Source organism: Mirounga angustirostris, unplaced genomic scaffold (genome assembly GCF_029215605.1).
Source record: "Mirounga angustirostris isolate CCGP_5_RB_7025 unplaced genomic scaffold, mMirAng1.0.hap1 SCAF_6, whole genome shotgun sequence".
Lineage (NCBI taxonomy): Eukaryota > Metazoa > Chordata > Mammalia > Carnivora > Phocidae > Mirounga > Mirounga angustirostris.
In genome coordinates, this window is record NW_026991714.1 from 51907861 (window position 1) to 51922242 (window position 14382).

General features: G+C 37.6%; 2 protein-coding genes across 15 annotated transcripts in view; one reads left to right on the top strand and one right to left on the bottom strand.

The window, feature by feature from the left end:
- The window catches only part of RABGAP1L (RAB GTPase activating protein 1 like), a 773530-nt gene that overhangs the window by 84425 nt on the left and 674723 nt on the right, over nt 1–14382 (bottom strand). The window lies entirely within an intron of this gene.
- Nucleotides 4036–4285, top strand: LOC123846224 (COP9 signalosome complex subunit 9-like). Its single transcript, XM_045877424.2, has one exon. The coding sequence runs from the start codon at nt 4067–4069 to the stop codon at nt 4283–4285; it is 219 nt and encodes a 72-aa protein (XP_045733380.2). The 5' UTR covers nt 4036–4066.

Sequence of the window (14382 nt, forward strand, 5' to 3'; positions counted from 1 at the left end):
TGCTGATTCGAGCATTAAATACTGTATGGTTTTAACACTACCTTAGATATACTGAATCCCAAATCATCAAAGTTGTTACAATCTATCAGCTTGGACTACTCTGATGGATAAATGAGTAAATACATCTGGGACCTTCCTCCCCTCCCCCTTAAAACTCTTAGGATGTAATTAGGGAAGGAAAAAATTTATTTCAAGATACCTGAATGCCCTTGTGAAGCAGGAGGATGAATGTGTTCAAGCACAGCATTAGTGACTTGGGAGATTATTTTTCAAATCCTACACCCAAAGAAGAACAGCCTGAAAAGGATCTGCCACAGACTGTTCCAACAGGCCCTATAAAGGGAACACTGGGCGATTAGGATTATTCCACAAAAAGACTTCTGAGGATGCACAGTGGAGCCTAGCTTTCTAAAATGTACCATCCTTCTACACATTTCGTGTGGCCAATAATTGAGATAGTGATTAGACAGGTAACTGCCAGTGAAATGTCACAAAGAGGAAAAGCGGCACATGTAATGGATATCTATCCAAAAGGTTTGTAGTAAGGTCCTTAAAGAAAATAAATAAATAAATAAAATGGTTATGTCTCTAAAAGACCCCCATATGTTTAAGAGGAGGCCGCACTGTATAAGCCTACATTGACAATTATGCTGTGATTTATGCAGGAATATGTAGCTGTTTTTATTTTCTTTCTTCCTGTAAGAAATTACAAGAATCTTTTAACAAGTGGCTGTCTTTGAAAACCACTTTGTCTGTATTTTCTAACCTAATACATATATTGATTTTCTTTGATTGTTTTAAGAACAGCAGATTCGGATTGTTATTTGGACAGGGAAAATCTCAGAGTGGTAAAATTATGAGTAATTATTGTTTTAGATTTTATTTATATGCATTTTCCATATTTTGTATATCAACGTACTATTTTAGTCATTAATGAGGAAAAAAACCTTTAAGTTGCAAAAAGATCTTTAGGGAATAGACCTATTTGGCAACCTTCACTTTATTTTTTTAAATTTTTTTCTTTAATGTGTTTATTCACTCTTTTTCTAGATTGACTCATATTGTAGATTTTTGGATGTAGATATAATTATTAACATGTAAGGATATATTACCTGGGCAACCTTCACTTTAAATAAATAATATAAACACCTATTCTTTCTGTAACATGTATTAATCAACTTCATTACACCACATCCCTACTCAAAACCTTCATCTATAGAATTAAAAATATCAGTTCCTAAGCATTACACTCAAAACCATGCATGACCAACTCCCACTATCTTACTACCTTCTGGCCTTGCTCCCATATTCCAGCCAGATGGAACAAGCTGAAATTCCCAGACATGCTACCTCTCTCACTCCTGTGTGCTCTGAAAATACTATTCCTTCTATATGGAACATCTTTTCCTTCTCTCTGACCACCTGAAAAATTCCTATTTTTTTTCTTTAGAATTCTACCCCAAAGTTTCCACTTTTGAATGGCACAGTTTTATACACTGTTGGTGGAGAAAATGATATATCTCTAAAGAGAACAATTTGGCTCTATCTATCAAAATTATAAATGCACTTTCCCTTCAACCCAGCAATTTCACTCCTAGGAATTTAACTTACAGTTATCCTCACACATTTGTGAAATGATGATATACAAGATTATTCACTGCAACATGGCTGGTAGCAGCAAAATATTGGAAACAACCTTATATATATGCATATACTGGGAGTTGGCTAAACACATGGAAATCCATATAGTAAAACTATCTTTGCAGCTGTCAAATGAACGAGGAGTCCTTGATGTACTGACAAAAAAAAAATCTCCAACACATACTGTTAAATAAGAAAAGTACAGAATGGGACACCAAACATCTGTAAAAAGAGAAGGGAAGAATACATACAAATTTGCTTGTATTTGCATAAAATATTTCTGGAAGAATATCGTTAGAAAACATCACAGGACAACCGGAGTGTGTAGGAAACTTCGTTAGATGGCATTTTATAGTTGTTGAAATTTTGAAACCATGTGAATGTACTACTTACTTAAAGGTAAAATTGTAAAAGCTTAAAAACCAAAATGCTTAAAAAAAAAGTGTCCACATGTTTATGAAAGTATCTATTTCCCACACTCTCCTGATCATTCCTTTATTCTCTCATTAGAACCTTTACTGACGACAGGTACTATGTGCCAGGTGTTGTGGTAGGTAGAGATGGAAAATAAAAACAACCTGCAGGGAAAAGCCTCAATGCACAACTCAAAAAGCAGACAGAATATCTCATTTCAGTGAGTGCCCAGGGTGCAGGGTGTGACAGATACACAAAAAAGAGGCAGGCATCACATACATCCTAATAGCACTCTTATCCCTGGTGCATAGTAACTGTTTACATGGCTGTCTCTTAAGCTAGATTGCCATCTCTTTGAAGCTATCTCAGAGGTTAACACAGTGCTATGCACATAGGAGATATGCATGTTAAATGAACCACTGAAAAAGATATAACAGAAATAAGCGCTGCACTTTTTAACAATTAGGAACTAATATATTTTTTTTAAGGTTTTATTATTTATTTGACAGAGAGAGACACAGCGAGAGAGGGAACACAGGCAGGGGGAGTGGGAGAGGGAGAAGCAGGCTTCCCGCAGAGCAGGGAGCCCAACATGGGGCTCGATCCCAGGACCCTGGGACCATGACCTGAGCCAAAGGCAGACGCTTAATGACTGATCCACCCAGGCGCCCCAGGAACTAATATTTAAGTACTTAGACTCTAACCTGATTCCACAATCAATTTTATGAGAATTTAGTATAAAGATCTAAGGATTAAAAAAAAAATTGGCAGGGAGGGGCAGAGGAAGAGGGAGAGAAAGAATCTCAAGCAGGCTCCACACCCAGCATGGAGCCCCACGCTCAGAACCCTGAGATCACGACCTGGGTTGAAATCAAGAGTTGGATGCTTAACCCACTGAGCCACCCAGGCACCCCAGGATAAAAAAATTTTTAAATAACTACCCCTATCTTACGTGTACAGATATTTACGAATATATTCAACTGTCACAAACATCATCTACTATAGACCAATGATTATACCTATGTGGTGTTTCATTTTCTCCCAATACCATCAATTAAATATACACAGAGAGAACAATGCACCAGGCACAATGCTGGGCTGGTGATACAATGGTAAACAAAAACAGATACAGTCCTGCTCTCACGGATGTTACAAGTTAGTGAGAGACTAATCAAATAATCACCCAAGTTTCACAAGTATTTTTCGGTATCTTTAAGAAGGGAAAGAGAAAGAATACAAGGCATGGCCAAGATTTCTCCTAGCCAGCCATAAGGAAAGGAACATTACCTAAAACCTTTGTGTCTCAGATAATATGTTAAATGTTATGTTATGGGATTGTGAAGAGAATTCAGTGTCCTTGAGCGCTGATGGAGAAAATACCTTTATTTTCCTGAACCTCTGAAATTATCAGCTATAGATATTACAAATATTTTCATTCACATTACAGTTATTGCATATCTCAAAATATTATTTATATTTATCACTATTTTATAGGAACTAAGGTAGTTATTCTACTTGCTGCCATATCTTGTTATTTAATGTATTAATAGAGAAGCATATGGTACTCTATCATAAATCTGATTTTGGGGAGTTGGGGGTGGGAAAAATGGGTGAAGGTGGTCAAAAGGTACAAATGTCCAGCTATAAAGTTAAGTCCAGGGGATGAAATGTATGGTATTGTGACTATAATTAATAATACTCCATTGCAGTGGTGGGGGGTGGGGGGTGAAATACGCAAAGGGGACAAAAAGATACAAACTTCTAGTTATAAAATACATAGGACACAGGGATGCAGTCTACAGCAGAAGGAATATAGTTAATATTGTAACAACTTTGTATGATGACAGATGGTAGCTAGATTTATCGTGGTAATCACTTTGTAATGTATATAATGTTAAATCACTATGTTGTATGCCTGAAATTAATAGAATGTTGTACGTCAAGTCAACTACATGCCAATAGAAAATAATACTCTATTGTATATTTGAAAGTTGCTGAGAGTAGATCTTAAATGTCTCATCACAGGACCAGGAATGCCCAAAGCACTGTAGGGGAGATGAAGCTGGAGGTGGACAAGATATTTCCCAAGGGCATGGGGCCATACATGGACCTGGATGAGACAGAAGGCAGCACTGGGCTCCTGATGAACTTGGTAGTCAATGAAAAGGCAGTCCATGCAGACTTTTTAAAGGATTTTGTAGATCTCTTTGATAATGATGATATCCAGTGAGGTACAGCAGTGCGTGTGGTCAAGCCTTTGTTATGTAGTGGTCTGGTGGATCTCCTCAAAGGACAATTTCAAACAGATCTAAAGAACTTGTGGATATTACTTGAAATTAGGAGATGGTTAACCAAGAAAGAGAAGGATGGTTTTAACCATCTGTATGAGGCTTGTTAATTTCTGAATGTGACCAACTTTCATCCTTCAATTTAAAAAAAAGCGATGCCATCAAAAAAAAAAAATTCTCATCACAAGGGAAAAAACTGTAATAGGTGTGGTGCTGAATGTTAACTAGACTTATTGTGATCATTTTGCAATATATATTACATATATATACATGTCAAATCATGTTGTACATCTAAAGTAATGTTTATATGTCAATTATACCTCAAATTTTAAATGTGATTTTTCTCTATTTTGATGACATTATTTCAATGTAATTGGTTTCCTATATAATTTTATTTGTTTTATTTTATGCATTTAAAAATAATTTTCCGATAAGGGGCCCGTGGACTTAATCAGATGGCCAAGAGTCCATAACCCCAAAATTGTCAAAAATCCCTGGGCTAACAGATGGTTCAGGTTGGAATAACAAAGTTGGCATACCATAGCATGTCACTGGAGAAGAGTTTTCTTTCTTTTTTATTATTATTACTATTTTTAAATATTTTATTTATTTATTTGAGTGAGAAAGAGAGAGAGAGAGAACACAAGTGGGGTGAGGGGTAGAGGGAGAAGCAGACTCTCTGACAAGCAGGAAGCCCGACTCAGGGCTTGATCCCAGAACTCCAGGATCACAACCTGAGCTGGAGGCACATGCCCAACCAACTGAGCCACCCAGGCGCATCTGGAGAAGAGGGTTTTCTGTTTTTAATTACCTTTGGGAGAGATGGGAAAGAAGAGTGCCAATTCACTTCAAAGTTCCAAGTAAAATGAAAAAGAATAATAGAACGGTAAGTTTGAATTTATAGTCAGGTTTTATTGTATTTTTGAGTATATGTCATTTTCTGATGACAAATCTGTGGATATGACTATAAACAAAGTATGCTACTGAGAAACACAGTATTTACATATTGTAGATAGCTACCTAACTATGATGGCCACATGAAAGGTCAATTATTACATATGTGGTAGATGACTGTTCAGCAAATAGTCACTTCCCCTCCTCTAACCTCCATGGTGGTGTATCCTTTCCTGTCCCACCATGTTGGAAATGATGCTCTGATTTGCTTTGGCCAATGGAACATGGATAGAAATCAAACTGTGCTAGCTCTGAGACCAGGCCTTTAAGAGGCGTTTCCACTGACCCTTCTGGGAATTTTTTTTTTTTTTTTAACATTTCATTTATTTATTTGATAGAGAGCACAAGCAGGGGGAGCTGCAGGCAGAGGGAGAGGGAGAAGCAGGGAGCCTGAGGTGGGGCTCGATCCCAGGACCTGAGGATCATGAGCTGAGCTGAATGCAGATGCTTAACTGATTGAGCCACTGAGGCACCCCCCCCCCCTTTCTGGGAACTTCTAAACTTTTGTCATGAGAAGGACGCATTCCAGATAGCCTATTGATCACAAAAGAATGGGCACTGTGGAACAGATCTAACCAAATCTGGGTTCTAAAGCTAAGTAAACTCAGCTATAGCCAGCTGTGCCAGCCAAGATCAGCCAAACCCTAGCCATCCAAAGACTCATAAGACAAAGATAAATGCCGACTGTTATGTACCACAAGATTAATGGTTGTTTGTTGTGCAGCAATATCTGAATAACAAAATACACTAAGAGTGCTCTTTAAAAACTTTGTCCGATTAACTAATGCCATTCTCTAGTCCCTCCATAAAGAAATCAGATACCCTGGGCATGCTTAACTCTTGTGGTGACTAGGCCACAACTGAGTTTATGCTTAAAAAAGTTAATTGCAGGGGCACCTGGGTGGCTCAGTCGTTAAGCGTCTGCCTTTGGCTCAGGTCATGATCCCAGGGTCCTGGGATCGAGCCCCGCATCGGGCTCCCTGCTCTGCGGGAAGCCTGCTTCTCCCTCTCCCATTCCCCCTGCTTGTATTCCCTCTCTCGCTGTGTCTCTCTCTGTCAAATAAATAAAATCTTTAAAAAAAAAAAAAAGTTAATTGCATTTGTTCCCAAACATGTTTATGTTCATAATAAGATGAATGTGAAAAAAAACTGAATTGCTATTTCTATAAAAACTAATTTGAACAATCTGGAAAGACTTTCCAAAAGTCAAATGGTGAAACAGAAAAGTCACTGTCACATTAAATGATTGCAATGCTACTATCAAAGATGTAAAAAGTTGCTAAAAAAAAAAACTCTACAAAGTTTAAAGATTGCTTTGTAAGTTTATTAATTTGTTGCCCTCTTAAGGAAACAAACTAGAAAGTATTATGTACTTCAGAATTCCTATTCTAAGAAAGGGCATAAAGATTCCTATAATGAAATTGATAATGAATATAGACTGATGTTTTAAGTTAAAATAAATGTTTAGGTTAATATGTACTTTTTTTTTTTTTTTAATGCTTCATCCCCTGAGCCAACTTTTTCTATTAAGCGACTTCAGTCCTGACTGTGTCAGGTAAGTGAGTTTCTTCAGTATTTCAGCCTGACAGAAATCCTATTGTGGGCATTACAATGATCAGAGCTTCAGTATTATTTTTGCTTTGTTTTGCTGCAAATCCTATTTATAAGCCAGCTTGTAGTCCTGGCATTGAGTTTGAATGTTACAATTTCATTTCATATTGAGTTTGAGCACTGTAGTGAGTTTTTGATATAATACTGGCTTCTCTAATAATTTAATATCAGTTTAAATTTCTGTTAACCAAGCCTAAAATCTGATCCATTAGATTTTTAAAACACAAGAACATCAAATCAGGAATAAAACCTGAACTCCTTCTGACTTAAAAAGCCCTCCATCATAACCTGGTTCCCAACTTCTTCCCCAACCACGTTTCTTACCACTGTCTGCCCCTGGTGCTCACTCCACATTGTGATCCCACACTGACCTTCCTGTTTTGCTAATATATCAAACTCATTACCACTTTGGGGCCTTTCTCTCAGAGCTTTTCTCTGCCTGAGCTACTCTTTTTCCTGATTTTCCCAGAGATGTCATTCAGATCTCAAATGACACCACTGAGGCCCCCAGTGACTATCCGAAATAAAGCCTCCAATTAATCCCTTTTGATAATATCACTCCATTTTAAGTCTCTGTATAATACTTCTCACTAGGTGATAAGTAATATCATTAGCTACTATTTCTGTCTGACTTCTCCCCAAAATAGTACAAGCTTCACAAGTGATATGTCTTTAACGTTCACACCTTGCTCCCAGGGCTTAAAAATATAGCACAGCACATAGTAGCCAGATCAATGAATATTTTTGATTATTAAATTGAATACAAACATGGATGCTAAAACAAACAAAAAACCTAGAATAAGATATTTTTCAACCACCATGGTAAGTTAGGATTTAAAAACAGAAATAAAAAATTTAATGTGTTACATGTTTTATGTCAACTGTTTCTATAACATCTCCCCATCCCAAATATTTTGAATTGACTTACAAATCAACACCACCCCCAGTATCAAGCATAGAAAGATTAGTTCTCAAATCTCAAACAGGATTAAATGCAGAAAAGTTCATAATTATTGTTACAGAAACTGGTTCAATGATTTCATATTAGCAAAACCACCTAAATAATTTTTGGATAATGAATTTCTTTATAAAGTCTGCTAAAAGTTCATCTTTTATTTCAAGATTTTTATAAAGAGAAATCAGTTTAGAATCATACCAACTAATGCACACGTGCCTGTGTGCAAGGTAAGCTCAAGTACTGTACTTGCATTAACTGATTTAATTCTCACAAAATCCTATAAGGTGCCTAATATGGTTCCAATTTTACAGATGAGAAAAATGAAGCTCTGAGAGGTCAAGGAATCTGCCAAAAGCCGGTGAGCTTGTTGGAGGTGAGGTCGGATGTGACCTAGACAGTTTGGCTCCAGAGCCTGTGCCCATAGGCTCTACTCTACGCTATGTCACCTCACCTGACATGACTCAGCCAGGATTCTGGAGTTGTGACTTAGGGGTAGCAGCTGAACTCTCTGCATATGACAGAACTGTAAATCTGGATGCTATATGGCAGCCATATTCCTTGGGAATGAAGAAGCAGAAAACTTGGGTAAAGAGATAAAGGAGAGGCCAAGAGAGAAGTTAATGAGGTGGCAAGAAACAGGGAGGACTCTTGCCAGCATCAGTCCGGTACCAGCCCTGCTGCCCGGCTGAACTTCTGCCCTTGTGTTTAAAGGGACACACCCTGGTGTCTGTATGGTAAGTGCCCTTTCTTGTTTAAGACAGCTCAAGATTTTATTACTTGCAACTGTAAGAACCTTAACTCATTATCAGAACTGATCAACCAAATGAGCGAAGATTTGGCTCCTGACACTAAACTGAAATTGATGGAATATAGCCAGAATGTGTACATACTAAAGAACAATTAAAAATAAAAAATGTTCAGCTAATAACATTTTTAAAAAATATGGATGAATCAATTGGTCTTATGTTTTATTCGAATCAATATTTGAAATGTATATCCAGTGAAGATTCAGAAATAACTATTGATTTCATTGTTTTACCCATATTTGGCACATGGAATTGCTCTGAATTTTTTTTCTTCCTAATTTGGCATGCTAGATTACCTCAGTGTGCCAACCCAATAAGGAGGCAGTAATTTCAGAATGCTTACCCTCATCTCCCATTGATAGAACAGATAAAGTGTAGCTCCCTGAAAGAGCTCCTTCCCTTTGCTGGCACAGTGCTGCTATTTTGGTATCTGTCAGTGAAGAACAAATATCTAGTGGCAATAGAGGCTAGACGTGTGTTAGCCTGGGTAAACAGCTTTTGTTAATGGGACAGTGTTCTAGCCACCGAACACCAAGTCCCTTATAGTGATAGGCGACCCAGAATTTCAAGATGTGGAAACTAGTAAAGCCAGGCCATCTTTTCTCCAACACACTCTTTTTTTTTTTTTTAAGATGTATTTATTTTAATTTTGAGAAAGAGAGAGAGCAGGGAGGAGGGGCAGAGGGAGAGAATCTCATGCAGACTCCCTGCTGAGCGCAGAGCCCAACACAAGGCTTGATCCCAGGACCCCGAGATCACGACCTGAGCTGAAACGAGAGTCCAATGCCCAGCTGAATGAACCACCCAGGCGACCCTCCATTACATTCTTGATATCCAACTTTCCCATTCAAGCTGGCACAACAAACATTCCAATTATATAAAGTAGGAAGTTTACAGTAATTTTTAACTTACCTCAATAATTTACTCTTCTCATGTAAATCAGCTGCTGCTTCTTCCTAAGTAGTATTATTGTATATATATATATATTGCAAGAACTAACCAACATGCGCGGACTAATTTATCACACTGCCACTGTCAAGTGTCTAAGACCAGACACTTGTCAAGTTTTCACCTGCATTGTTGTAATGCCCTTTAAAAATTTTTCCATAGGCAATGTGGCCCCTGTCAGTCCATTCCAGATTATTGCTGCAATAATCAATACATCTACTCAGCAGATGGTTTGGCCCATATAAATCCCTCCTATTGATTCTATATTACCTTCCCACCTTCCTGAGGCTCAAACCTAAGACCCTCTGTCCCATCTTCAGGGCAGAAGACTTCAAGTTTCCCACAGGACTGATATCCTGATGGTGATTCCCTAACCAAAAAAGTAATTCACCAGGGCAACCCAATGAGCCCATGTTCTCCTTTTGTCCACCCCCCTCCTTCTTCCACATCACTATGGTGCCTTATCTACTCAGTCTACTCCTTCCTTTAAGCCTTCTCCAGTTTGAACAGCCCTTTCCTTGTTAGAAGGGAGACAAATAGTAAGGGCATTCACTGTGCTAAATACTGTACAAATGCTCTCATTTAATCCATACAGAAATCCAATGAGACAGTACTACTATGTCCTTCATTCCTGGGATGAGGAAACTGAAATGTAGAGCATTTAGGTGATTTATGAATAAGTAGCAAATCTAAAACCTGAACTGGACACTGTAACTTAAAAAGCCCCTAAAGCAGTTAACCTCTCGGCCTTTGCACAAGCTGTTCCCCTGCTCAGAAAGGTCTTACCCTCTTCTACTAGTTGACAAGCACCTGGTCAACCTTCAAAGTCTGACTTAAGTGCCCCCATCCCCTTTTGAAGGCTTCTTCCACACTGCTCAATCAGTGGTAATTATTCTTCACTTTGTTCTACCCTATCATAGCCAAGTATCACTGCTATAAATATTTATTTTGCTTCTTTTACTTGTTTGTGAGGTCTTTGGAGGAAGGGATATTCTATTTAGACCAGCACATTGCAGTAAACCAAAAATGTCTGTAACGTTACGAACTGCCCTAACAGACATCAGAACGCAAAGTTCCCTCCGTAACCACTCTACAGATTAAAAAACTGAAATAATTCAGAATATAAATTAACATTTAACCTGAAATATTCAAGCTTGACAGTAAGTATGCATTGGTTATTAGGCTTGTTACCTGCTTAAATCACACATTTTGAATTTAAATACATATTCAAAGCTTCCTTTGGAATGCATAATAAATGTAACAGGTGTGATCTTTTCCGTGTATTTACACTAGTCAGCAACAGAAATAACTGGAAATGGTGGAGGAGGTAGAGAGGAATGCTGGCCATTCCTCTCTGCCACAGAAGGTCGTGACTGAGGACAACTTCGGAGACTGCCTCTCTCTATTGTTTATCACTCCTTGTGTGAGCACCTCAGGTCAGATTTAAAGATACATGTTTTGGAGGGAGAATGGGGGGAGGGTACAACTTTGTCTCAAAATGCAAGTCAGTTAATTTCAGCCAGTGAACAACCAAAGAAAAGGTAATCTTTGTTAAAGGAAAGCTGGAATACTGTGTTCAATGAGTCACCTTTCTAAATGTTTCTCAAGCCATGTTGACTATACTGGATTTTCACCTTACACACCAACTAATTTATGCTGTAATTAAAAAGTTCTTAAGTTTTGCAAGTGGTGACTCTCATCTTTTGTTTAGTTTATCTTAGTAAATACAATACTGGCCTTGGCAATTTCTTTTTTTTTTTTAAGTAATCTCTACACCCAGCATGGGACTAGAACTCACAACCCCAAGATCAAGAGTCAAATGCTCTACTGCTCTACCGAGTGAGCCAGCCGGGAGCCCAGGTAATTTCTTGGGTGGGGGGGAGGGAGGGAAGGGAAGAGAGAGAGAGAGAGAGAGAGAGAGAGAGAGAGAGAGAGAGGCTTGGCTTCCTTATCCTTTTTTTCCTGCCATGATTGTCTAAAGGGACCTCTATAAAGGGATTTGTGATTTTCTTGCATTATTATTCAAAGGATCAATAGGATATAGCCATATTTTTAAAAGTGTAGCTTGAGACATTTCTGAAATCAATTCAGTGGAACATAACTAGCCTGTAAACAAAACAAAAAACCTGACTACATCACAAGCAGCAAAAAAAGTATTGTTTAGTTAAATTTTCTTTTAGTCTTGTGTGCACAATGGCTTGTATTTTTGTACCATGAGTCTCCACCAAAAATGCCAGAAAGCCACAGGGCTACTTATAAACAAGAAAAAATTCAGTGTCCACATCAAAACCACTGTTCTTAATGGGCTTTTTACCATTTGAGGAATCAAGATACCTTCCATTATGAAACAAAATCCAATTACAGAAAGATATTTAATTAATCCTGTACTAAGAAACCTTCTAAATACCCTTTGTAATAATCGACCTAAACCCAAAGGATTTTATATGTTAGCAAGAATGTAATTTGTTTCACAGTGCAGTAATAAATCAGATTGAGAAGTAATTTATTTCATACTGTAGGAAATCTGAGTATTTATCTCTTTCATACAATTTAAAGGGTTCATCTCAGACAAAGCAAAAAATCTAATATGGAATAAAAAGTAAATGATAAATATTTCATCTTAGCACAATTTTAGTATAACTTTTCCACATGAACCAAAACCAAATATCACCTTCAAAAGACTATACCAGTTAATTCTTTAAAAATCTCACATCTGATAAAGAAAACCATGTATCTCCAGAAAGTTGTATAATCATATTCAACCCCCCAACATCTATATTATTTAAATGTTTAGTATACAGTCCAATATTTTGTGTCTTTATCATACCTCTGAGACTTTCCATATTAGTGACCAAGTTTCATAGCAAACATGCTCCAGGGTTAGCAGCAGAAGTGTGCTTTGGGGGAGCTGAAGTTGTATCAAGGCACAACATATGTCAACATACTGAATATTCATATAATCTACAAACAGAAGTGTTTCCTGGTAAGCACATTAATATTAATTCGTTGATTCATTTCCTCTCTCTTTGCGCCTCCTGTAAATGTGCATGTGACACACACGCACACCACACAATGTCCTACACTTGCTGAGCACGAGATGCTCCTTAGGACCTGGTCAGGTCACCGCCTACCTCCTCAGTTTCCCATGTCCTCTTTATTGTGCTACTTTATGTCTGTTTTTGTTTCTTCTCTCCTTTAGCACGGAAAATTCCTACAAGTGTTTGAAGACTCAGCTCAGATCCCTTAAGAGGATCTTTACAGGACCACCAAAAAGAAATTAAATAAAGTTCTAAATTTTTTGGATAAGTTTTCATGGCGGAATATTGTGAAACTATGGCTAAAATGAAGTTTAAAAGATTATCCACAACTACTGATGGACTCTCTCTCCTGACTTGATAAAATATTGTGGTTAACTAAGGATTGGCAATAATATCACCTAATATATATAATTATAAAAATAGAAAAAAATGTAGGTTATATATATTAAATAGGACAAGAATGCAAAAGCCTAGATGTTTCTGTATTAATGAACACTTATAGAAGTATATTATGTTTTATTTATTTGGCTTTTGCTATTTTTTTGGTCCAGCTGACTCTTTTAAACTGTATCTATAAAACATCTACAGGGGCACCTGGCTGGCTCAGTCAGTAGAGCATTCAACTCTCGATCTCAGGGTCATGAGTCCAAGACACATGTTGGGAATGGAGCCTACCTAAAAAAAAAAAAAAAATCTACAAAGTGAAGTATAATGAATCCCTATATACTCATCTCCCAGTTTCAACAATTACCAACACAGTCATCTAACTTCATCCACATCACTAACCACTCTACTGAATCGTAAATGTTTTTGAATCTTTGCAGACATTTCATCCATAATTATTATTATTTTTTTAAGATTTTATTTATTTATTTGAGAGAGAGAGACTGAGAGAGAGAGCACATGAGAGGGGGGAGGGTCAGGAGGGTCAGAGGGAGAAGCAGACTCCCTACCGAGCAGGGAGCCCGATGCGGGACTTGATCCAGGGACTCCAGGATCATGACCTGAGCCGAAGGCAGTCGCTCAACCAACTGAGCCACCCAGGCGCCCTCATCCATAATTATTTTAATATTTATCTCTAAATCATTTTAAACATAATTATAGTATTACTGCATAAAAATAATCTTAGTATCATTAAATATCTAATTAGTGGTCAGTTATAGATGTTTTTTATAGTTTGTTCAAATCAGCATCTAAACAATGGCAATAGATTGCATCTACTTAATATAACCCGTAAGTCTTTTCAAAATCAATGTATGAGATCCCCTTTATATTATTCATAACAATATATTGTTTGAAGAAATTGCTGTAGTATGTTTTTAAGGTTCCTATGCCTTAAAATAGAGAATTAGGGTTTCATATTAGCAAGATAACTGTTACGATATAGTCTTTCATTCTATGGGCGCCTGGGTGGCTCAGTCGTTAAGCGTCTGCCTTGGGCTCAGGTCACGGTCCCAGGGTCCTGGGATCGAGCCTTGCATCTGGCTCCCTGCTCAGCGGGAAGCCTGCTTCTCCCTCTCCCACTCCCCCTGCTTGTGTTCCCTCTCTCACTGTGTCTCTCTCTGTCAAGTAAACAAATAAAATCTTAAAAAAAAAAAAAAAGTATGGCTCACTGCTATCTTAAACTAGACAGCCATTATAAGGATGACATTTACAGAGAATAAACATCTGCAAGAACTTCATTTTTCTATTATTTGAGGACATGCACACCAAGACCCTTGGAG